Source organism: Lygodium microphyllum, chromosome 27, assembly GCF_053477565.2.
Source record: "Lygodium microphyllum isolate KBCC chromosome 27, Lygodium_microphyllum_v1.1.10, whole genome shotgun sequence".
Taxonomy (NCBI): Eukaryota; Viridiplantae; Streptophyta; class Polypodiopsida; order Schizaeales; family Lygodiaceae; genus Lygodium; species Lygodium microphyllum.
In genome coordinates this window covers 125,440,898-125,467,286 of record NC_141161.1, presented here as the reverse complement: position 1 = coordinate 125,467,286, position 26,389 = coordinate 125,440,898, and the positions used below count along the sequence as shown (strand labels likewise).

Genomic DNA, 26,389 nt, shown 5'->3' with positions numbered 1-26,389 from the left:
GGTCAGATATGGGCCGGGTCATGGTCATTCTGTCCATAACATTTCAAGGTGGAAGGAGGAAAACAAGCCAGAAGCCATTGTCTGAGCTCGGACAGAAACACAGAGCGAGAGAGAGAGAGAGAGAGAGAGAGAGAAAGAGAGAGAGAGAGAGAGAGAATTCCTGGGCTTGACGTTTTGTCCTATCCAACTTCTCGTTAACGCTGCCGTTTGATTTTGCATCAGAGCACCCTCCACGTTCCATTTGTCTTCCTGTTACATTGGCTGCTGCCTATGGAGATTGAGAGTGGAGCTTAGATCTGCAGGTTATGGAGGACACGGCAGCCTTCAGGATTCCGTTTTGGCAATTGACAGATTAGCGCCGTTTCGGCGTTCTCTGGAAAACAGGTAGCTGTGGAGAGAGAGAGAGAGAGAGAGAGAGAGAGAGAGAGAGAGAGAGAGAGAGCCTGTTCATCTGCTCCCAACCTTACCAGAGTCACCCGCCTCGCAATGCCCAGCGTTGTCGTCAAGCTCTACAGCGTGTTCTTCAAGGCCTTCCTCAAGCACAAGCTCCTCAACTCTGCTACATCCAACAGCAATAAGGATGGATATGCCCCTGTCTCGCGCCCCCCTCAAGGCGTGCCTGCGAATGCCTCCTTCCTAGATGGCATTGCCACTAAGGACATCCACATTGACCCGCACACATCCCTCTCATTGCGAATATTTTTACCTGAGTCTGCCCTACCTCAGGAGCACAAGACAGGATTGTTTGAGTTCATAAGCAGGGAAGCGAAGGATGCCAAAGCTGTGGAGTACAGTGCAGTAGAGACCAGGGCCCACATCAGATCCAAGGAATCCACAGGAAGCCAAGAGACACGGCGCAGCAGTTATGGTGGTGATACTCAGAGGGCTACTACTGATGCAGGAGGAAATAGACGGTTCAGCCACGGCGGGGAGTTGCTTGAAGGTGGTAGAAGAGTTTTTACTGGAAGGCAGGATTATGTGCGGCTAGACTTGCCAGGTTTATCGTCAGAGCATGGGGAACAACTCTCTGAAGCGTTGGTTGACACAGATCCAGAACTTGGTCAAGAAGCGTCTGGGCCAACTGATCCACCATCAGTTGCTGATGGCGGCAGGCCTCATTACTGTGGTTATGTTCCAGATTTAGCTTCTGACAATCATAAGAAGCTTCCCATCATTGTACAGTTCCACGGTGGAGCATTTGTGACTGGTAATAAAGCTTCATCAGCCAATGATGTCTTTTGCCGGAGAATGGCAAAGTTGTGTGATGCAATTGTGATTGCAGTCGGTTATCGCTTGGCTCCTGAGCACAAGTATCCAGCTGCTTTTGATGATGGGTATGATGCATTGAGTTGGCTTGCAAAGCAAGCTAATCTTGCTGATTGCAGCAAGTCCCTTGGCCATGTGCCATCTGGTTTTGCTCGCAATGGATCACTTATTCATCGGCCAGATCTTCACAGGGAATTAGTCGATTCATTTGGTGGTTCAACAGTTGTGGAACCATGGCTTGCTGCCCATGGGGATCCCTCTAGGTAGGCATCCTACACATTTATAAATTTTATCCATGGTTAGTTTGTAAGTGGATGAATCATGAAAGAACCCTTCATCTTAAGCGTTTTTTTTCTCTTTTCAAAGAACCTTGAAAGGCTAACTTTTCGCTCTATAATGATTTTAATTAGATCAGTTTTGCCGTAAACCACGAAGCACTAATATTTGTGCATTAAAAAAGAATACAGCCTTGTGCATGCAGCCATGTTCATCCAATACAGGATAGAAGCTTTCACAAACTAGAAAGAACTAAAAGTTGTAAGACTTCAGCCTACCAGTTGCATTGCACGGGTAAATTTGAGCTAGCTACGCTGAACAAGTTCCTTTTTGGAATTAAGGTGTATCCAGCATATACCATAAGTTTTCTTACAGTTGTGTTTTACCCAGCTAGTCCATTCTCCTTTTATGCTTGCATAATGGTCAGTGTTGTTCAATAATTACCCAACTCTATGATTTAAATCTGAAGAGCTGATGAATTCGATGAATAAATAACAAAAGGATGAAGAACAGCTGATGCAATTGCAGCCTTTGCACATGGTAGACTCTGTACTTGCAGTTAGGTGTTGGGAGTGAAGAAGTCTGGAAGGATGGGGGACAGGATGACCAAGTTGTGTTTTACCCAGCTAGTCCATTCTCCTTTTATGCTTGCATAATGGTCAGTGTCGTTCAATAATTACCCAACTCTATGATTTAAATCTGAAGAGCTGATGAATTCGATGAACAAATAACAAAAGGATGAAGAACAGCTGATGCAATTGCAGCCTTTGCACATGGTAGACTATGTACTTGCAGTTAGGTGTTGGGAGTGAAGAAGTATGGAAGGATGGGGGACAGGATGACCAAGTGGACAACTGCCCAATTGACATGCTGTCCTAGAATAGTGTGGATGATTCATTGACCTGACTAGAAGAATGGGATTAGAATGGACGAATCGATAAGTTGCCCAATAGAGAGGCTGGTTTAAAATATGTGCACCAACTCAGTCTAAAGAAATACTTGAACATAGAAGATAAACACCCTCTCTCAGATTTGACCAAGGGAGTGTAAAGAAATACTCTAACACAGAAACACAAATAACAATCGTACGACAAAGCACAGACTGATAAAATACCCAGTTAGGGTTAGGATAACTGAGAGACAATGAACACTGAAAAATAATTGAAGTGATATAACTGTTGAATATACAATGCTCATGCAGCAAACACACTATGCAGTGATATTGAACCTCCAACTCCTGTATCTCAAGGATCAAGGCAGGGGTAATGAGTTGGAGAGTGTGTTGTACTCTGAACGGATCCCGAATCGCAGTAAGGCAGCCTCCGGATGTCAAACACCAGCGAATGCAGTAGTGAGAAGTTGGATCTGATGGAGATGGTAGTGAGGACAGAGAAAGACTAAATATGCAGGCAAGACAACTTGCAAGAGAGAGAGACTAAAAACAGAGGCAAGACAACTTGCAGGAGAGAGAAATGCTAAAAACGCAGGCTGTAGGAGAGAGAAAGACTCAAAATGCAAGCAGGACAACTTGCAAGAGAGAGAAAGCTGCCAAACGCAGGCTTGGATAGCCTGCAAAAGTTGGGCCAGAGCTGGAGGAGAGAGAAAACTGCCAAACGCAGGCTACAAATGATGTGGCAGGCAGTACGGCAGCAGGTCTGTGCAGGAATAGCAGTCGTCTGGTTGGGATCAGCTCCAAACTGCGAGAAGAGGGCTGGAAATCAGGCACCAATTGATGTAGATAGCAATGGACAGCTTTGGTGGAGATGTGCTCCGAGATCGGGGTGTGGGCAGAAAGCTGAAACACTTGAAATCTGCAAAAACGAGATTGAGGGCTGAATGGAGGGTATCATACGTATTTATAGAAAGTTTGGGCCCTCCCAAGTGGGTTTGTGCTTATGGGACACATGAACTCTCTAGGATCACGTTTCTTTTAAATAAACAAGGTTTCTTCATTAATTAAGCAAGTTTTGGGACTGTTTAAGTAAAGCTAATGCATTTGTAGCTCAATACCCCCTCTCAGGCCCAACAACGGTGCCATGAGAAAGATCTTGTATCCCAAGGCGTCCCACCCCAAAACAGCCAGAGCATTGAACAAAGGGTGCATATCGGTTGCCCGGTGGCCTACTAAGACTATAGAGGTGATGATTATCTTACCAAGGGAGCTCAAGTCACCTTCATGAGTCAATAAAATGCAATCCAAAGATGGCTGAAACCTTTGTGGCTGCCTTCTGACCCGTATAGACCTTCTTACCCAATGATCCGTGTTGATAGACAATGGGCCTACATCCTCAGGTATGTGCATACCATCAGTTGGTGGTTGATTTTCAGCATTTTCTTGTTGCTGTAACCTATTTTCAGCATGTTCTTCTTGCTGTCCTATTCCATCATGTGCATCAATTTGCTGTCCATTGTCTTCTGTCTGTAGCACAATAGGTTGCTGCTCATTTTCAGCATCAAAAGGGACAGTATCTTCAGCTAATGGTTGCTGAATGACTGGCTGTTCATGTTGAAACTTGACCTTTTTTTTGGTCAAGGTCACCATTTGTAGTATTTTTCAGCAACTTTGCCTCATTGAATATTACGTCTTAGCTGTGTACTATCTTCCTATCCTGAGGAAGCCGAACTCTATATCCCATCTCTCCCTCATCTCCATATCCCGTGAAGATGCCCTTGATGGATTTCATGTCCAGTTTAGTCCTTTGATTTACAGGAATATGCACAAAAGCATCACAACCAAAGACACACAAATGGTCATATGAAGCAGGTTTGCCAAACCAAACCTCTTCAGGAATGCCATTTTTCAACGCACGATTGGGAGAGCGATTGCACACATGAATTGCAGTTTTAAGAGCCTCTCCCCAAAACTGCTGAGGGAGATTAGCTGTGGACAACATTCATCTGACTCACTCGCAAAGTGTGGGATTATATCTTTCAGCCATGCCATTTGATGCAGGGTTGTAAGGGGCTATCAACTCCCTCTTAATGCCATGCATCTCACAAAATCTTTTAAACTCATTAGAGATATACTCCCCCCCATTATCCGTTCTTATAGCTTTTAACTTAAGCCCTTTTTGTGTGGTAATAAAGGCATGAAACCTTTTAAAAGCATCAAACACTTCCTTTTTGCTCTTTAGTACATACACCCATGACTTTCTAGTGAAATCATCAATAAAGGTGACAAAGTATCGTGCATCCTCATGTGAATTAACATGCATAGTGACACATTTGAATGCACTAAGTCAAGAGCATTGGACTTCTTAACAACACGAGAGCTATAAGGAAACTTCACATGTTTTCCATATGTGCAATCATTACAAAAGTCAAGTCCAGAGCCTTTTACATCAAATCTCCTTGAAGTGGAAAGAACTTGAAGGCCTTTCTGGCTCATATGACCAAGTCTTTTGTGTCAAAGTTCCATCTGTGAATGAACTTCAACCACAACAAAAAACTTGCTAGGTAATGCTTTACAATGTAAATAGTACAAAGTCCCCTTTTTGCTGCCTTTAACAATCAGCATAGAGCCCTTGTGGACCTTCCAAGATCCACTACCAAAGTTAGTAAAATACCCTCTTGCATTAAGTTGCCCAATTGATAGTAGTCTTTTCTTTATGTCAAGTACATATTTGACATCATGCAAAATCAGCTCTCCACCATTTTCAAGGGCCAAGTGAATGGTACCTACACCCTCTATTTCACATGCATAATTGTTGCCTAAGTAAACCTTGCCTAGACAATGTGAAGTGTATTTAGAAAATGACTCCAAAGAGGGAGTGGCATTAAAAGAGGCACCGCTGTCCACTATCCATGACTGACACAACCCATCATGGGCTGAAAGTAAGGCATCAATCACCTCCTTTTTAGTGATGCATATCACCTGTTGTTGCCATAATATCTGTATTATTACATGAGACTGCAATAAATATCTCTCCAGTGTCAGAGAGTTCTTCAATAACCACACTAGATGCAACATTTGCTTTTGCAACTTCTTTTGAGGGGGAGCTGTCATCATCTTTCTTGTCATCATTTTTTTTCTTTCCTTGTTGTTTCTTTCTTTCTTGCTCTTTCTTGTAGTAGCAGGAATCGGGCTTTTTATGTCCTTTACGTCCACATTGATAGCAAGTGACATCCTGTTGTTTGCCCTTACTTTTACTCGTGCTTTTGCCTTTATTTCTTGCATTACCCCTCTTTTTTGACCCACCTCTCAGATGATAAGTTGAACCATTGCTTCTCCATTGGACTTTCTTCTAATCTCCTCATTGAGAATAGAAGCCCTAACACCATCGAAGGTTAAAACAGGATTGTTACTCAATGAAACAACCAAAGACTCCCAACTATTAGGCATAGTCATCAACAAGAAAATGGCCTTCAATTTATCATTGAAGGGTGTTAGAGATCATTGCTAGGCAGGCAGGCAGTCTGCACAATCGGACTGCGACTGCCTGCAGCCCAGTTGGCTGCATTTAATACAGCCGACCTGTCCTGGTTGCGCCCTATTTTCTGGCGCCCTCTTTTTGCCCCGGTTGTCGGCTATTTATACCCGACGTTCCCAGCAGTCTACACACTTCTCTGCTCGCAGATTATAGACCGGTGACTCGTAGATTCTGTCTCTGTTCACAGATTTCAGACAGCAGACAGTGCAGACTGCAGCGGACTTCAAGGTGGACAGCAGGTTGGATCGTCGAGGTGGAGACACGCAGTCCAGCGCACTGCGCCCGTGTATATATCTGCATATCTTTGTATTCAGCATTCTTTATATAGCAGATCTTCATCGTCCACTGTCTCTCTCTCCCTTCTCTCTTTGCGTTCTCTCTCTCTCAGTCCTACGCTTCCGCACCGCTGCACTCTGACATGGTATCAGAGCAGTGTTTGAGGGCTGACTGAGCGCAGAATCAACCTGAAGAGGAGTTTCCATCGCGACACAAATTTGCGTTTTTTGCGTTTAAGGGCAGACAGGAGGGCTGCGCCTTGGAACAAGGCTGAAACGATGTGGGCGCACAGGAAAGGAGTACAGGTGGTGGATTTGCTGCTGTTTACTGCTGTTTGACGCGGAGGAAGTTTGAGTTTTCAGCCTATAAGTGCAGGCTTTGCTTTTTCATCGCCTCCGGCAGGTGAAGAAGGTTCAGGACGCGGAAGAGCCTTAGCAGGCTGAGTTTTCCCAGTCAGAGGGGGCTGCTTTTGCGTTTGTGAAGGCATTGCAGGTGAAGATGTCTACAGAGATTCACTTGGAGTTCCGGGCGATTATGGACTGGAAGGTGCCTGTCTTACCGGCTCTTTCTACAGATCAGAAGCTCGACGGCGACAACTATCGCATTTGGCGCGTCATGATGTTGGCCATTCTTGAGTCCTATGATTTGGCGGAGTTGGTACAGGAGGAGATTGACCGGCCCTCGGTAAGAGATGAGTCCAAACTCTCTTCCGATGCTCGTGCGGAGTTGGCCAAGGCCCAGTCTCATTGGGACAAACTGAATGCCAGGATTCGATCCTTTCTCTTTCTATCATGCACTACAGCCGTGATCGCTCACATCGAGCACTTGACGGTGGCTCGGGAGATATGGCTGGAGCTTGATCAGATGTACAATCGGATGACCCTAATGAAGCGGGTTTCTTTGGAGGTACAGATGCAGACCTTGTCCGTAAATAAGTCTTCTTCGCTAAGGGAACACATTAACAAGCTAAGGCAGCTACAGATGCAGGTTCAGAATGCGGGGAAGCCGATTTCCTCCGAAGACATGGCGATCACACTATTGTCCCAGTTGCCGCCACGATTCGGTACATTTTACTCTGTCCTCATTGCTTCGGGGCGAGAGTCTACTCTTCGGTGGGAAGAGTTGGTTCCTATGGTCTTGGACCAAGAGGAACAGTTAAAGGGACAATGCTTCCAAGACGGAGGCGTTGACAGGTCAAGCCTCTCAGAAGAAGGGGAAGGAACAAAAGAAGAAGAAGGGGGATAACAAGTCCAAGAAGGACAAGGACAAAGACTCCACATGCCATATTTGTGGAAAGATTGGCCATTGGAAGAAGGATTGCCCTGGCAAAGACACGAAGGACACCAAGGATTCTGGAGCGGTGGCTGCATCCTCATCAGCTGCATTTCTTCATCTAGCTGTCATTGAGGACGCTTCACCGAATGCTTCTGATGCTGCGATGACGGCTCCCCAGGCTCGAGAGTGGATTGTTGATAGTGGTGCCTCACGGGACATGACTCCTTCATCAGATGGTGTTGCCCAGCTGCGACCCTCGCGTGGGCAGATTCTCATTGGAGATAGCTCTTCAGTTTCTGTTGCAAGTCGAGGTAAGATGCAGCTTATTCCGGATGGACGAGGTGGTACCCATACCTCAGAGGTTTTGCATGTACCAAGATTAGGGTACCATCTCCTTTCAGTTCATAAGATTTGCTCCCTTGGTCTCTTGGTGGAGTTTGACAGTACTACAGTGCGAGTCCTTGATCGTGGATCGAGGAAGGTTCTCTCATCCGGATATGAGGAGAACGGCATTTACAAACTGAAGTCTTCCACCGCCCTCTCTACTCTTCTTCTTACCTCTCAGTCACAGTCAGAGTTATGGCATGCTCGGTTTGGTCACCTGAACTATGACTATCTTCGGAGGGCGTCACGTGGACAGCTTGTTCGAGGGTTGCCGGATATAGTGGTGAGCCAGCAGCCATGTGTCTCCTGCATACGGGGGAAGCAGCATAGGGATGCCATTCCCCACACAGCTTCGCGGCGGTCTACTTCACCGATGGAGCTAGTATCTACGGATCTATGTGGCCCTATGAGGAATGAGTCCCTGCGTGGGAGCTCGTACTTCATGCTGATCGTGGATGACTACAGCAGGATGACATGGGCCTACTTTTTGGCACTAAAGTCAGAAGCTTTCTCACACTTCAAGGATTGGCTTCTCTTTGAGGAGAACCGATCAGGCCGGAAGTTGAAGACCTTGCGATCCGACAAGGGAGGTGAATTTGTGTCTAATGAGTTTGCTCGGTTTTGTGCAGATAGAGGAATTCACCAGGAGTTTGCCAATACCAATACTCCTCAAGAAAATGGTATTCTTGAACGGAAGAACTGCAGTGTGATCGAGATGGCGCGCACCATGATGGAGCATCGATAGACCCCTCCGGTTCTGTGGGCTGAGGCTGTGGCTACTGCAGTCCACATCCTTAATCGATCCCCTACTTCGGCCGTGGAAGGGATGACCCCATTTGAGGCTTATTTTGGGACGAAGCCAGATGTTTCTTACTTTTGAGTCTTTGGGTGTGATGCCTATGTTCACATTCCCAAGGCTCACCGTGATAAATTTGAAGCAGCTTCCCGCAAACAGGTATTTGTTGGCTACAGCTCCCAGTCCCAAGGCTACCGACTGTATGATCCCGTCAAGCGGGATGTGTACACTAGCCGTGATGTGCGGTTTGTGGAGGTTCCGCCTACTTCAACGGGTGAGGAGCATCCCGTTCTTGGAGATCCAGGGGAGAGTTGGGCTCCTTCGACAGTTCCACTGGAGCCCGTGCCTTTTGATTATGATTCTGTTTCTGACACAGAGTCTACTGTTCCACCGGACACCTATGCGGAGTTACCGCCGGTGGATATTCCGGAGTCTTCTGCTGATGGAGAAAGACGAGGGGAGGTTCGGCCTCCTCCTCGCTGGGCCCGTGACACACTCCATGATTCAGGGATCGAGGGGGTTCCTGAGGAGTGGGGACCGTAGGATGGTCCGCGGCGGTCACGGAGGCACCAGGCACATTCTACGGAGCTTGTTTGCTCCAACTATTGTTTGATGACCCGTGTTATGCAGGATCGAGAGCCCACCTCCGTGAAGGAGGCTTTACAGTCCGCACCATGGAAGAAAGCTATGGAAGCTGAGTTGGAGGCTATTGAGAGGAATGGCACTTGGTCACTCGTGCCCCACCCCCCGAAGAAGAAGTTGATTGGAGTCAAGTGGGTCTTCAAGACCAAATACCTCAGTGATGGTACTTTGGATAAGCACAAGGCTCGCCTTGTTGCTAAAGGTTTTGCACAGCGCCCAGGGATTGACTGTCATGACACTTTTGCCCCCACAGCTTGTATGGCGACCATTAGAGCTGTTCTTGCTTTGGCTGGCCATAGGAGATGGCCTGTTTATCAGTTGGATGTGAAGTTGGCCTTCCTGAATGGTGATTTGAAGGAGGAGATCTATGTTGAGCAGCCTCCTGGCTTTGGATCTTCAGATGGGAAAGTCTACAGGTTGAAGAAGGCCTTGTATGGCCTCAAGCAGGCTCCGTGTGCATGGAACGAGAAGATTGATTCGTTCCTTCAATCTCAGTTGGGATATCGGCGGTCCAAGGCCGATCCGCAACTGTATGTACACACTTCCGAGGATGGTTGTGTGCTGTTTGTCTTATATGTTGATGATTTGATTGTCACAGGTGATGCTGCACAGCAGGTCCAAGAGACGAAGTCAGCTTTACATCGGACGTTTGAGATGACGGATTTGGGTCTACTCCATTTCTTTTTGGGCCATGAGATTTATCAGTCTCAGAGGGGGATCTTTATCTCTCAACAGAGATATGTACAGGAGCTCTTGGTGTCTTTTGAGATGGAGGATTGTCGGGCCCTATCTACTCCTATGGATCCGAACTGGAAGGCCACTTCCCATTCAGCTTCTTCTTTGGTGGATGCGTCCCACTATCGACAGTTGATTGGGTCTTTGATTTGGCTTCTCAACACCAGGGTTGATCTATGTTTTGCTGTTGGGCTCTTGGCAGGATTCATGAGTGAACCTAAGATGGTGCATTGGCAAGCTGCTCAGAGGATACTTCGGTATCTACGGGGGACGTCTGATTTAGGGATTCATTACCCCGCAGGGATAGATGGGTCAGATCTTGTACTTGCAGGTTGGAGCGACTCGGATTGGGCCGGTGACGTGGACCACAGGCGGTCTACTACAGGTTACTGCTTTACTTTGGGTGCAGGTGTTATTTCATGGAGTAGCAAGAAGCAGCCCACGGTAGCCCTTTCGTCTACTGAGGCGGAGTATCGGGCCGCGTCTTCCACCACATGCGAGGTTGTGTGGCTTCGGAGATTATTGGAGGAGCTTGGGTGTCCCCAGACTCGTCCTACATTGCTGCGATGTGACAATGAGAGTTGCATTGCCTTGGCAAGGAACCCTGTTTTTCATGCCCGGACGAAGCACATCGAGATCCAGTACCACTTCATCCGAGAAAAGCTTCTGGATGAGACCATCACTGTGGAGTATTGCAAGACGGAGGACAATCTTGCGGATTTGTTTACGAAGGTGCTTCCTCAGGCTCTACTTCGGAGACATTCGAGATCCCTCAGGCTTCTGCCCTGCCCAGGCTGTGAGAGGGGGTGTTAGAGATCATTGCCAGGCAGGCAGGCAGTCTGCACAGTCGGACTGCCACGTGGCAATCCGACTGCCTGCAGCCCAGTCGGCTGCATTTAATGCAGCCGACCTGTCCTGGTTGCGCCCTATTTTCTGGCGCCCTCTTTTTGCCCCGGTTGTCGGCTATTTATACCCGACGTTCCCAGCAGTCTACACACACTTCTCTGCTCGCAGATTACAGACCGGTGACGCGCAGATTCTGTCTCTGTTCACAGATTTCAGACAGCAGACAGTGCAGACTGCAGCAGACTTCGAGGTGGACAGCAGGTTGCATCGTCGAGGTGGAGACACGCAGTCCAGCGCACTGCGCCCGTGTATATATCTGCATATCTTTGTATTCAGCATTCTTTATACTGCAGATCTTCATCGTCCACTGTCTCTTTCTCTCCCTTCTCTCTCTGCGTTCTCTCTCTCTCAGTCCTACGCTTCCGCACCGCTGCATTTTGACAAAGGGCTGCAAATGAAGTCCTGTAACTAGCTCAAAATCCCTATGAAAGCACTCAGATGTTCCGATGCGGGTTTAGACTCATTCAACTCCATGTTTACAAGCTTGCGCATAAGGTGAACTTAATTTACTGGAGTTGTATTTTCATAAGTATCCATCAACTTTTTCCATATGGCATAAGCTGTATCAAGACTCTTAATGTCCGTAAGTACATCATCAGATACAACCATTTTAATGTATGCAATGGCCATCTTGTTGAGTCTAGCCCAATCCTCATCTGTCATAGCTGCAGGCTTGACTTCCAAAAGAGCTTCATCACAATCTTTTAGAAACAAAATGCCTTGCATTCTGTCCTTCCACAAGTCAAAACCAGTGCCATCAAATCTCTTGATGTCAAGAAGGGATTTAGTGTCATTGCTGCTTGAAGCATTTGCAGCCATTTTTCAGCAATATATCCAAGGAAAATACTGCAATTTATAACAACAAACAATGAGCTGAATGTTTGGTCAATATCAGCCCAAATTTTCAGATAATGAGTGCAAGGTTTAGTCCAAGTACATGTACAACAGTGGGACTGATGACATTCAGCAGTATAACTGAAATTTTAGCATATACTCAAAGCATACACGACTGCTAGGTGATTCCCACCAAAAGTACATTTGTAATAATCCCAAATCGGCAAATGATCACTAAGACTGCTGCAAAATGACTGTTCAGCAATACATCAACTCAACGGAAGCTGCCCAACATATGTACTGCATACATATGTAACCAAGTACTCTGATACACAAAAGAAACCAAGATTCTATGTAATTTGCTCTGCAATTTCTTCAATGTTTCATAAGTGGGAATGAATCTCACTGCTTACAGCACCAAGATTGCATCAACAATGTTTCCAATGTACATTTCAGACATCATTTTTGCCAAAATTCTAAAATTTCAGCAAAACCCCCAAAATATTACTGACAAATCTGAACCGATTGCATCAGTACATCATCCCGAGCATAAAGTGCAGTCAAATGTTGCAGAAATTTCACGAATTCTGTAAAAGCCCCAAATTTCGAGGTCCAAGAGTGCACAAATTTTCAAGAAATTGGCTCAATCAAGCAAAAATTTCACTTGCATCTGAAAATTCTTAAAATTTTCGAGACTCGTGCACTCAATGTCTGTAATTTGTGGATTAGGAATCACTGAAACTTGTGTCCGACACCTAATCTGGGAGAAGCCCCAAATTTTAAGAAGCAGGTTTGCATAGATTAATGCTCTGTGCTTGCTCGCGCGAACACCCAGAAGAGAAAGAATAAATTAGACTGAAAATTTCTGATTAAAACAAATTTGGGGCTGTTGACCTGCTTGTCTAACAAAGACAAGTGCCTGTCGCCCGTTGTGTCGCGTTGACTTGGAGTCCACATCACCTTGCCATGCGCAGCCTCCGTCTAATGCTTGCACGTCGGTTGTCAGTCCGTCAACAACTGCATCCATCTCCGGTCTCTCGCCCGTGCTGGTTGTCAGCTTGTCGCTGGTCGTCAGCCCAGCCCCACGTGCATGTCCAGTCGTGCAGACTTCGATTGACTTGCAGTCGTGTTGCCTGCTCTTCAACAGTCCGCCAAACTGTTATGCCTGCAGCAGGTGTTACCTCAACTGTTGACTATTGGTGCCAATGATGAAGAGAGAGCACTGTTTGCAGTGACTACTGCCTTGCACCGTCGAGCTCTGATACTAGTTTGTTGCAGTTGAGTGCCGACCAGAATGCGAGCTTGGAGTGAACAGAGAGTTGAGAGCTGAGAGAATCGTGTAAGAGTTTATCAGTGTGTTGCACGGTACACAAATAATAAAAATGTATTTATATGTTAGGGTACAAGAAAAGGGTATGTTCACACCCGTAAGTTTATACACGTGGGAGTTTACACCCAAAGGGGCTTTACACCCAACAATACACTGTGACTGATGAAAATGCCTAGATAACTAACAGGATATGTGTAAGTCCGCCCAAGAGAATTGACTATACCAATGGGATCCTGAGAATGCTTGTCTAGGGGACGACTAATCTCTAACACCCCCTCTTAGATCTTGGATGTGGCATTTGGCTCATGGATTTGGAGTGCTTGTGAAGATATGCTAGGGTTTGCATTGAGGAAACACAACATGTATGACCAAGACTTCAAAGACTTAGACAGAGACAAGCAAAGCTCAAATCCTAAACACAAAACGCAAAATGCAAAAACTAAAAACTCAAACACAGAGACAAACATAGAGAGAAAAAACTTTGAAGTGAATGAATGCTGTAAATGAATGTAAGAGTGTATAGAATGCCCAAGGGCAGAGCAATGCAGTGTCGGAGATTGACATCCATTGAAGACAGATCCCAAGTGGTGTGACCACCAGTTGGAGTGTTAGAGTGCAGAAAACACCAAACGTTGATCATGAGATTGTTAGGGAACTGAGGCGACAGCAGGAGAGGTATTTGCTGATGTAGACGGCTTGCCAGACAACAAAAACGTAGGTATTGCAGCAGTCGCTTGGTGGGAGAGATGGCATCAGCCTGTTGCCTAGCATCAAATGCTAAATTGCAGGTTGATCAGGTGCTATGATGATGCAGTGGATGGATACCTCCAAATAGCAAGATGACGGCTGAAAACAGGTTGCCTAGGGCTAGATAGTGATGGTTTGCAGTCGATGATGGCTGGATAGTGGATCCTAGGTGACTGATGGCTGAAATTTGTTGTAACCAGTCTTCCTTCCGTGGATGGGTGGTAAATCCTTGATTACAACTTAATTACAGCAGCAAACAATTAATGCAAATCTGAAAATACAAATTTACCTACTGATCTTGGACAATGCATATCCAATTGGCCCCAAAATTAGTGCCCCTTTTGGTATTTCTTCAGCTTTATTGAAGAAAAAGTTGATTTACAATGGGATTCTCCTGATCCCCTTCGCAATCCAAACTCCGGAGTCCCCTTGCTGTCCAAAGTAACGAGCAAGTCTTCAATCTATTTTCCCCCTTGATTCGGGCACTTAATTGGCCTTCACCCACTTCATAGACGATGGAAATGCCCCAAATTCAATGGCTGGCTAGTCCTCTATCTGAATTTAGCTGAAATTCACCTTTAGCCTTGAAAAATCCAAGTCTTGGGGCTTCCAATTTTTGGCACGCTTTCCAAGGTTGTTGCTAAACCCTAATTTTTGCTATAAATTAGGATTTACAGCAGAGAAATTTGCAATTTTTGAGCTTCCAAGGGTCCAAATGTTGAGATCTTCGGAGCAAGGTTGTGAAATGGCTGGGAGATGAGAGAGAAAGCTGTAGAGAGAGAAAATTTAGAGTTTTGTCGCGAAGAATGATTGAAAATCAGTCAAATGCAGCTGCTTCCCTGCCACGAAAGCTTGTAGATGCAAAGAACTGAAGAAAATCAATCATTTACAGTTGTTGCCTTGTCTCAACAGCTTGTAGATGTTGTCACCTGTTGTTGATTGGTCCTCTTCTGACCTTGGCTGCCTTAGAAGGTCTTCCAATGGCTGCAAATCAGACCAGCAGCATCTCCTCCCTCTCTTTTGCTGTATACACTAAAAATATCTCTCTCCAGCCTCTAAAGACGTTTTTTAGTCTTGCATGGGCATTTTTGACACGTGTTAGCCTTCCCAAATGGTTTTTCTCGCATTATCTATAATTAAATTGTTGGGAATAAAGGGCCATTCGTGCCTTTTATATATGCATGGGTGTGAACACATCCTTAGCACATTTGTACTTTCGTATATATCTATCTAAAACCTAAAACGGTACACTAGTCTTTGTACCGAACAAGAAAGGTGTCATGCTCACTCTTCTTTCTACTCCTCTCTCTACTGTGTGTGCGTGTGTTATCCATCACGCTCACTCTTAGCTCCGCGTTAGGCTCCAACAAGCTGGTATCAGAGCACATAGTGTACGCTTCCCAAGAGCAAACCTCGAGGCAAAAGGAAGTCAGTCGAGCAGGAGTCTCGGGTTCTTAGCTCAGAGTGGGCACCAACAGGGGATAGGTCCGTTGCGGGCGACAGGTTTGTTGTGTGTGACTAGGACAGGGCGACAAGGCAGGCGCTAGGCGACAGGGTTAGGTTGCAGGCAAACGTAGCAGGCAACTGATGGGACCAATCGATACGCAGGCATGACCAGCAGGAGTGATGAGTAGGTTTGATGGGCAGGTGCGACGGCGCGACAGGTCCAGCGGACAAGCACACGCTTGTGTGACGGGCTGGTGACAACAGCTATCAGTCAGCCAGCGGACTCCCCAACAGACAGTGCAGATGCATGGCTGATGCTTTGAGCACAAAAATTTTGGGCCTTTTGACCGTGCGTGTCGAATTTTGTGCCCGTGGGTACATGTACAACAGAAATCGCAGCTAAAATTTGGGACTTCTCATGTAATGTGATGTATTTGTCCTTACGGATGATGACATGTATACTTGGATTCTAGATTCAGGTGCTTCTTTTCATGTCACCCCTTATCATGAGTGGTTTTGTGACTATATAGGGGGTCGACATGGTGTTGTCCATCTTGGGGACAACTATGCATGTGACATATACAGCATGTACGGCATATACCGTAGCTCAAGAAGAGCTTGATTAGCACAGGGCAGCTAGATGACGATGGATTTCATACCACCTTTGGTGATGGGAAATGGAAGATCTGTAAGGGATCTAGAGTGATTGCCAAAGGTTGTAAAAGTGATACCTTGTATCCTCTCCATGTATCTAGTGTTCATGACCATGTTGTTGTTGTGACCTAGCGGCCAAGTGTTTCTTTGTGGCATGGCCGGTTGGGACACATGAGTCAAACTGGAACGAAAGTGCTTTCTCGTTTGGGTTACTTGCCTTGTCTTCATTATGCTGATTTTGAGCATTGTGATCATTGTGTTTATGGTAAACATGCATAGACGTCTCATAAGAAGTCTCTTTCGCTGAAATCTTCTCCTCTAGAGTTAGTATATTCCGATGTATGTTAGATGCCAGGGTTATCTTTAGGGGGAAAGAAATACTTTGTCACATTTTTCGATGATGCTACATGGAAGGTATGGATTTTGTTAGCAGAGTATTTGTCAGCTCATGTGTGAGTCTGAGCTTGATCTGGGCTAGGCATTTTTGTTAGGTATTTTAGGTATTTTCTGGTGTGGCATTTTATGCGAGTGGAGCATTTTTATGCACCAGTCGGCCAGCTTTAATGCTGTCCGACCAGCATTATTGCTCCCCACTTTTTCAGCCTATTTATACTCAGTGGCTCCTCCTCAGTCAGACACTTCATCTTCACCATCTGCAGACTCTGTGGAGAGAGGAGCCAGTGCCAGTGCCCACGCAGCCAGTGACTCTCTGTTGTATGCGACTGTCTCGTGTTCAGATATATGGATTCCATTTCCCGTGCATACATCTGAGTTCTCATCTGTATCGTGTTCTTTCTTTTCTCTTTTTGTCTTGTGTTTCAGCAGTTTATTTCAGCACATGTTTATGCTTTCACCGTTGCTCCACTTCTGACATGGTATCAGTTTTCAGGATTTGTGTTTCTGCTGTGTTTTCTTGCTGATTTCAGGACTGTTTTATACCCTTGCTGATCAGACGACTGCTGTTGCAGCCAGGCGACCTGTTTTGGGGCTGTTTTCAGCCTGCGTTTTTTGCAGTTTTGCCATCGCCTGCTGCCTCCGCACCCTCTGCTGCCTACACACCCTCTGCTGCCTGCGTTTTTCATCTGCAACTGCTGGCGACAGTTTTCTATCTGTTTTTCTCCAGTTTACAGCCTGCGTTTTGCTGATTCAGTATCTCTCGTGGCTGGGTGACTGTTCCTTCAGGCCGTTTTTGCTGTTTTTGGCAGTTTTTGACTGATTTTTTGACTTTCTGCAGCAGATTTTGTCTTCTATTGATCAGATTTTGGGTTATCTTGCATGTGAACTCTCATTTTCTACAGTCTGTGCTTGTGTTTTGGCTGTGTTTCCTCTCTAAATTCCATCTCTTCTCTACTTCTCTTCTTATCCTCTCCATATGGCTCCTCCGTGCACTTCCACTGATGATAAGTTACATGGACCTGATTATCTCACATGGAGTGCTGTCATGAAAGCTTGGTTTGTGCAGAAGCGGCTATGGTACATCGTCTGTGGAGCTACTCCTCGTCCTCTCCGTCCTTTTCCTCTTCCTGACGACTTTGATGAGGACAACCATGAGGCATCCTTGAGATTACAGGGGCGGCTTCCGGCACATTATGGAGGTGAGGCTTATGTAGCTTCAGAGAGGGGTGACGGGAAGAAGAAGTCGAAGGCCCAGTGTTACCACTGTGGCAAGAAGGGACATTTGCAGAAGGACTGCAAGAAGTTAGCGGCTTCCAGGAAGAAGGAGCAGAAGACGAAGCGGGATGCTGACTCTACCAATGAGTCCTCTCCTTCATCAGACTCCGACTCCGATCCTCCGACCAAGGTGAAGTCCAAGGCGCGGAAGGGATCCTCTTTTTCGGATCGCAGGAAGGGCTTGGTGGCCCCTTCCTCGGCTGCTTTCTAGTGGTGGTGATGAGGTCATCCCTCACGACTCTCTTGTGCCAGAGAGGGAGTGTGAGCGGGTGTTTAGATGGGGCAGCCGTGTCTCATCTATACTTTTATATAGGTGCACAGGTTCCAGAGAGAAACGTCCCTGACGCATCAACTTCAGTCTGGTGGAATCAAATCCTGGAGCTGGGATTGAGATCCAGGTTCATGATGAGGTGGTTCTCTGACAGAGAGCGGGAGGCTTTCGTCTGGAGCTCACATGAGGGGACACTTTGGCGGTCTGGCCAAAGGCGGGGACTCCATGGTCACCTATGTTCAGAGGCCTTTTTGACAGGATGGTCTTGTATGCTACTGCGAGACATTGATGATGGACACAGAGACATGCTATGATCTTCTCTATTTTCAGGTGTTTGGTACGATCGACATCGACATCAGGTTCTCTCCGAGGCACCTTGGTGGTGGCTTGATCACCCACTGCTTGGGTATCCATGGTTCTACTTGGTGGTTCTATGTTATATAGTTTCTGATCCCTTTTCATTGTACTATTGTATTGTATCAGATCACTCATGATCTGAGAGAGGGTGTTAGCAGAGTATTTGTCAGCTCATGTGTGAGTCTGAGCTTGATCTGGGCTAGGCATTTTTGTTAGGTATTTTAGGTATTTTCTGGTGTGGCATTTTATGCCAGTGGAGCATTTTTATGCACCAGTCGGCCAGCTTTAATGCTGTCCGACCAGCATTATTGCTCCCCACTTTTTCAGCCTATTTATAGTCAGTGGCTCCTCCTCAGTCAGACACTTCATCTTCACCATCTGCAAACTCTGTGGAGAGAGGAGCCAGTGCCAGTGCCCACGCAGCCAGTGACTCACTGTTGTATGCGACTGTCTCGTGTTCAGATATATGGATTCCATTTCCCGTGCATACATCTGAGTTCTCATCTGTATCGTGTTCTTTCTTTTCTCTTTTTGTCTTGTGTTTCAGCAGTTTATTTCAGCACATGTTTATGCTTTCACCGCTGCTCCACTTCTGACAGATTTACCCTATTCGTAGTAAGGACAAAGTGCTTAACAAGTTTCAAAAATTCTTAGCATTGTTTGAAAATCAGATTGATAAGACATTTAAGTGTCTTCGCTCTAACAATGGTGGGGAATATGTGTCCAAGGCCTTTCAGGCATTTTGTGACAGCAAAGGGATAAAGAGGAAGCTCACTGCCCCTCATTATCCACTCCAAAATGGAGTTGTAGAGCGTATGAATCGGACCATACGGGATAAGGTCGGTACGATGCTGTCTCATGTTGCATTACCCCATGGTTTTTGGGTAGAGGCTGTTATGACAGTTGTACATTTGATTAATCGGTCACCAAACAGGTCTTTTGGGGGGGGGGGGGGGGGGGGGAAGTTCCCCAAGTAGCGTGGTCAGGCAAGCCACCTTCGTATGCACACTTGAAAGTGTTTGGCTGTGAAGCATTTGTGCACATATGTAAGGAAGAACGCATCAGACTTGAGACAAAGTCCTGTAAATGTATTTTCCTAGGATATGGTGATGAAGGTGAAATGGGGTATAGATTATGGGATCTTGAGAAAAGAAAAGTAGTACGCAGCAATGACGTTATCTTTCGGGAAGATCGCATGCATAAACATCTCGAAAGAACAGAGGAAGTCTGTAGGGTTGTATTCCGGGAAGAAATACCTTTTGGACAGCAAAATGTGCCCACTATACAATAGCAAACACTTGCTGTAAATGAACTTGCAAATGCAGAAAATAATGTTGGAAATGATCATCTAGCCATTGCCCATAATGATGAGCCACTGGATGTGCAGGAACAGCCAGGACAACAAGCTGTTAATGCTGATTTGTAGGTTGAAATGCTAGGACAACAAGCTGAAAATAAAAATTTGCAAGTTGTTAATGCTGATTTGTGGGCTGAAATGCAAACAATGTGGTTGATTATGTCATGTTGATAGACTGTGGTGAACCGTCTTGCTTCGGCAGAAAACCCTTCCATGCAAATGGGTTTATAAGATGAAGGTTACTTCTGGTTCCTTGCCAAAGTACAAAGCAAGATTGGTTGCGAAGGGGTACAAGCAAAAACATGGAGTTGACTTTGATGAGATATTCTCTCTTGTAGTCAAGTTGACTACATTGAGAACCATTTTGGGCTTGGTTGCAGTTGAAGATATGGAGCTCATACAGATGGATGTAAAGACTGCATTCTTACACGGTGATCTGCATGAAGACATATATATGCAGCAGCTTGAAGGGTTTGTGGCAAAAGGGAAAGAGAAGATGGTATGTAAACTCAAAAGGAGTTTGTATGGGTTGAAACAAGCACCGAGAGAATAGTATCATAAGTTTGATACATTTATGCAATCTTAAGGTTTTCATAGAAGTCAAGTGCATCACTGCTTGTACACCAAGAAGGCAGCAGATGGCAGTTTGATTATCTTGGTTCTGTATGTTGATGACATGTTGATTGCTGGCAAGGATACTCATGCCTTGGACTCACTGAAGCAAAGTCTTCATGGCAGCTTTGACATGAAGGATCTTGGTGATGCAAATCACATTCTTGGCATGTGAATATTGGAGACTCTATTGGTCATGCGGACTGCAGAAAGTCCACTTCTGGGTGTGTGTTTACCTTCACAGGAGCAGTCTCTTGGATCTTCAGGCTACAAAAGTGTGTTGCCCATTAAACACCACTTCTCTAGTATTACCAATTGACACTTATGGCCAAATGAATGACCTAGGCCAACAATTGGTACCAGATACCACGAAGTACCTGTGCGGTGTAACTTATAGCAACTTTTGTCTTTGACATCCCGTGATTTCCTTGGGTCCGGGCTCGTAAATTTACTTTAATCCCAATTGCACCTCACATGTTCAACATTTACTTAATCATGTGATTAAAAATTAATCCACATGTTAAGTGAGGTTTCAAAAATACACGTCTTCATGACATTTGCACGGTAGAGTGAGACACCTGCATGCACAAAAGGATTTAGATTGAATGGTGGGCAGTCTGTTTATTTATAGATATTGAAGGGTGCCCAAAAAAATTAGGGTTTTTTTAAAAGTACCATTGAAACTCTCTCGGACCACGCACCGAAATTGTGTTCATTAATTAAGCGATGATTCTAATTTCCATTGTTGATGAAACCAGCCTTCCTTCTGTGGAGGGGTGGTATAATCTTCTCAAGGATATTGGTAAGCTTTCATGGATTGAGCCGACAATCACCAAAGCTGCTGAGATGGTGACCTTTGTGCTCAACCATTAGTATGCTTGCCATGAACTTTCAAAGAAGTCTAAAAAGATTCTCCTCAAGTACTCTGACACTCGTTTTGCTTACAACTTCTTGATGCTGGGTTGTTTGAGGGAGTGCAGTGGTGCAGCGAGATAACTATTCATTAGTGATGAGTTTAGGAGCTCTCCTTTGGTTTCTACTCTTGGGAGGATGTCATGCATGGCCACAGTTGTGGGCATGGAATTTTGGGATGAGGTGAAGAGGACTGATGACATGGTTCACCCGATCATACGCTTATTGCACCTCGTAGATGTGATGCAGCCATGAATTGGCAAGGTCTACGAGGCTATAGATAGGATGATTGAGCACCTAGAGGAGCTGGTGTAAGATGAGGATCAGTACGATGAGATCTGCACTTTATGTGTGACATGGTGGGATGCCTATGTGTCTCCTTTGCATTTAGCAGCATACATGTTGGACCTTGAGTTCTAGGGTCATGGGCAAGAGAATGATAAGGAGGTTAGTGATGGCTGGAGGCGCGTCTTGGAGCACATGGTTCTTGATATTGATGCAAGGCGCACATGAGGGATCAACTTACTTTGTATAGGCTTGGTTGTGGTTCATATAGCTGTGGTGATGTAAAAGTAGACAGATTCATTAGAGGTGGTCCTTTATGGTGGGAGGATTATGAAAATGATGGCTGTGAGCTTCAGTGCCTAGCAATCGCATTTTGAGCCAGGTTGTTAGCTCCTCTTGTTTGGAGCAATTGTGGAGCTCTTACAGCCAGTGTGTCCAAGAAAAGGTAGCCTTGGTGTGCTGAAGGCCAGCGATCTTGTCTTTCTCAGTGCAAACTTATGTACGCTTTGCAATAGTATCACTGCGAAGGCTGATCCCTTCACTCAGTGGGAGATGGAGTAGGAGGAGCAGTAGACAGCAGGGCAGGTCCCAAACTTAGGAGAGACCAAGGAGGAGGCAGCCAAGGAGAGCATCGGTGACATGGCAGACGAGTCTTGAGGTCCTAGAGGGTGGGACTTGAGCCTTGGCTCTTGAGGCTTGAGGATATTCTGATATTGTCATGTAGCATGCCACATGGACCATGGTCCATGGAGTTTGGATGTCTATGATCTATCATGATTCATGATTCATTCTATGTCATATGATCTTGAGACTTGGAGTATGATGTTGCATGTATCTTTTTGATCTATCATCTTTTTAATGTATTAGAGACTTTATTTTTGACATTTGTATATATTGTTGGCCTTGGGACTCGCCACTCGTGACTTTAGCTTTAAAGTTTAAACAGTTATAAATTATCATTATGGCTCTCAAGTCTTGAGTCTTGAGTGACCAAGTCTTCAATGATCAATCTTTAAAGTTTAAACTATAATCATAATTCATTAGAACTTACTATTTAGAGTTTTCTTGGTTGTGTGCACTCCTGACTTATCACTCAGCCCTCTGTAGTGTGTACGTTGTATTTATAATTTCATTGTTCAAGCCCCCTGTTCCCAGAATAGGGTCTCCCCATTCCAGTTTTGTTCCCCGTCCCCTACATCCCCCCCGTTCTTAGATGGGGGCCTCCTTGCCCCAATCGTGTTCTCCGTTCCTGTTTCCGTTTCCCGTTCCGTGTTCCATGATGCTAGTGGGGTGCTCCTCAAAGTGCGTTGTGCAAAATCAGACTTTCAGCTTTTGTGGTGCGCATCAAATATTTAATTGATGCAGTGTGTGAATTCAATGAAAACAATACAATGCATCATACACTTTTCCTAATCCTTTTGTGTGGGTGACATGCACTCTAACTGGTTTGTTTTGGTCTCTATGATGTTCTAGACATGTGGTCTGAGGGGTAGCAGGTTTGGTCAGTTAGTCCGAGTCTCCATTGGGATGCACGACTGAGAGTCCGGTGGCCCTATGAGCCATTCTATGCATCTGGAGGCCTACAAGGGTGTTGTCTAGCTTGGGTTGTGGGTCCAATTTGCCAAAATATGGATTTTGTATAGTTTGTCTAAGTGATAGTGTTCGAATGGTAGTGTCCAAGAGTTGTTTGAGTGTAAGCGGCCCGAGTGAATGGGTGCTCGGCCGTTCAAGGCCGAATGTTTTTGCATCTGAGTGGACTCTTTAAGGAGTCCGAATTTGGCCATTAGAGGTCGAGTGGCTATCCGAGGCTGAGTGGCTGCCGTTTGAGGCTAAGTTTATGACTCATACTAGTATGGTTTATTTGAGTAGACTGAGGACTCCAATTGTTCGAGTGGTAGTGGGACTCGAACCATTGTGATTCCATATGAGCACAGCGGTGAAAGTTTCAGAACAATCAAAATCATGTTGAATCTCACACATGCTTTGATCAATCTCTCAACTATAATCCCGGAAGCAATCATCCAACATGAAGGCACTCTTAGAGCTTACTTGTGAGGCTTGAAGGTGTGGTGGTGAAGATTGCCAAGCATAAAATGGTTCATAGCCCTGTAGCTCTCTCTCTCTCTCTCTCAAGCTCTCTCCCTTAACTCTGAAAATGACAAATGAGCCCTCCCCATGCCCTCTTGGCTTCTTAAATCCCTCTTTGCTTAGTCTTTCACCTCCCCCTTCTCTCTCTTTATCATCTTAATGCCTTGAAGCTCTCTTTTTTCCCTTTTTTTCCTGTTCTGAACCTGCTTTTAACAGCAAAAACTCCTTCTGTGTGTATCTCTATTTTCGTTTTTTTTCCATACCTAAATGCATCCAAATCACACGCAACCACTTACACTAATCCAACCTAATTACCTAAATCCAAAAAACCAAAAAACTTACTTGTGAAGAAGATAAAATACCTCTTCAACTTCCTCGCTTCCTACCTATTTCAAACACTGGTTCAAGGCAATTCCTACTTCAATGCTCAATTCAAAGCGCATAAGTACTCAAAGTTTAAATTTGTTGGTCCCAGCAGCAAAGGAACCAAAATGTGGGAGCTCTCGCTCAACTGTTAATACCCACGGACCACTTATTGCTTCAAGCATTTCAAGCCAAATGCAATGACCACCTCTTGGATGGTCGTGTGCACTCTCACACCCACAAGTGTAGTGAGCTTACCTCCATACTTGATCGAGTTGACTCCTCCCTCAAGCACTTCAATATCTCTATGTTCCAAGGTGCAAGCCCAAGCAAGCTCAATCCTCAACCTCCAAGCTCCATTACTGGCACGAGATGAGAAGAGAAAAGAAGAAGAAGAAGAGAGGATAAGATGGAGAGTTTCTCCACCACGGTCCCTCATCCTCACTCCCTCACTCTTCCTCACTCAAGCATAAGTATAAGTGTGGGAGCTTTCGCTCAACCGCCAAGACCCACGGATCGCTTATTGTATCAAGCGTTCCAAGCCGAGTACTAATGGCTACCTCTCACATAGCCGACACGCCATTCATATCTACGGGTGTAGTGAGCTTACCTTCATGCCGATCGAGTTACCTCCTCTCTCGTGCATTCCGGTAGCTCCACGATCCAAGTGCAAGCTTCAAGCAAGCTCCATCCTCAAGCTCCATGCTCCAATCTCCATATCTGCGAGCAAGACAAGAGAAGAAAAGTGAAGAAGAAGAAGAGGGGAGAAGATGGAGAGCTTCTCCTCCTCGGTCCCTCACCCTCACATACTCACTCCCTCACACTCTCACACTCCTCTCAAGCACAAGCTCAAGCAAGCAAGAAGAAGAGGAAGAAGAAGAAGAAGAGGAGAGCCACTTTTGGCCACACACAAGAATGAGCTTCTCATTCACTTTTCAACTTTATATATAAAACCCTAAATCCCTTTTGGGCGGTCATCCCCTTATTCCCTTTTTTACATGGCCGGCCGTGGCTTAGGCCATTTTTTCCATTGTCCTTATATCTTCCTAGCTTCCTTCCTACCGCCCATCCACCTTTACAAATTGCACGGGTGAGAGCCCGGCGCTTTTTAAATTAAACCATGATGCACTTCTGCTATTTTACAAAAGTATTGTCTTGCACTTTTTCTTGTGTTAAGATAGCTGACAAAAGGCACATCAGTGCTCCAATCCTTCTCTACTCTAAACTGAGGTATTCTCCTATTAACAACAATGCTGCATGGTACCAAGATGCAGCTTAAAGTGTCCTGCCTGTCTTGCCTCTAATTGACTGGCCAATGTACAAACAAACCATGACGCCCTAGGGTTCAAGAAATTTGAAGTTTTCAGTTGGTTTGCTGACTGCAGTTACAGTTATGGCTTTGGCTGACCAGGAACTTTTTAAAACTTGCTTGAGCCAGTAACACCTGTGCTTGACACACAACATAAATAGGTGACAACTTTCTATCTGTAACTTGGTTGCAGCATCTTTACATTGTTTGTTCAAAGAACCTTTTCTGTGGTTCCTTGTGTGCATTCATTATGTGCCTTTTCTGTTTGTCTATTTCATAACCTGTGTTAAACATTGTGAAAGATCTCATGACAAATCGTGCAGGTGTGTATTGCTTGGAGTAAGTTCTGGAGGTAATATAGCAGACTTTGTTGCTAGAAAGGCAGTACAAGCAGGCAGGTTGTTAGAACCTGTAAAAGTTGTGGCACAAGTTCTTATGTACCCCTTTTTCCTTGGGGCTGTTCCTACAACTTCAGAATACAAACTGGCAAATTCATATTTCTATGACAAAGCAGCATGCATTCTTGCTTGGAAGTTGTTTTTACCAGATGGAGAATATACTCCTGATCATCCTGCAGCCAATCCTCTCGTCATTGACAGAGAACCCCCCTTGAAACATATGCCTCCTACATTAACTGTTGTTGGAGAATTGGATTGGATGAAGGATCGAGCAATTGCTTATTCTGAAGCCTTACGAAAGGTCAATATTGATGCACCTGTCTTGGAGTACAAAGATGCAGTTCATGAGTTCGCTACATTGGACTTTCTAGTGAAGTCACGACAAGCAGAGGCATGTGCAGAGGACATGGCAATTTGGATTAAAAAGCACATCTCTTTGAAGGGACACGAATTTTCTTACTGATGCCGGCTCCAAGGCTCCAAAAGCTCTTCCAATGTTATTTTGATGACATACTTAGAGATCCACATGAGATTTTGATTTTCATAGAACACAGACAGTTATCAATGTATTTCAAGACTTCCTAGATTGTGGAGACATTCCAAGCCTCAATATCTTGATGTGATGGAGCTTTGTATAATCAACAGGAGGTTAGATTCAGCAAACCCTAAAGACAGCACTGTTTCAGAGTGTACATTCCAATATAGTGTTAAGGACAAGACTTTATCTGGAGATGGATGATTTGAAGATGTATACTAATTCTTTTTGAAA

The 26,389-nt window shown here is 45.2% G+C and overlaps 1 protein-coding gene across 1 annotated transcript; it reads left to right on the top strand.

The window, feature by feature from the left end:
- On the top strand, positions 1-26,389 carry LOC148012796 (putative carboxylesterase 16). Its single transcript, XM_087669814.1, has 2 exons — positions 1-1,529; positions 25,546-26,389. Exons 1-2 carry the CDS (start codon positions 487-489, stop codon positions 26,081-26,083), a joined length of 1,581 nt encoding a protein of 526 aa, XP_087525940.1. The 5' UTR covers positions 1-486; the 3' UTR covers positions 26,084-26,389.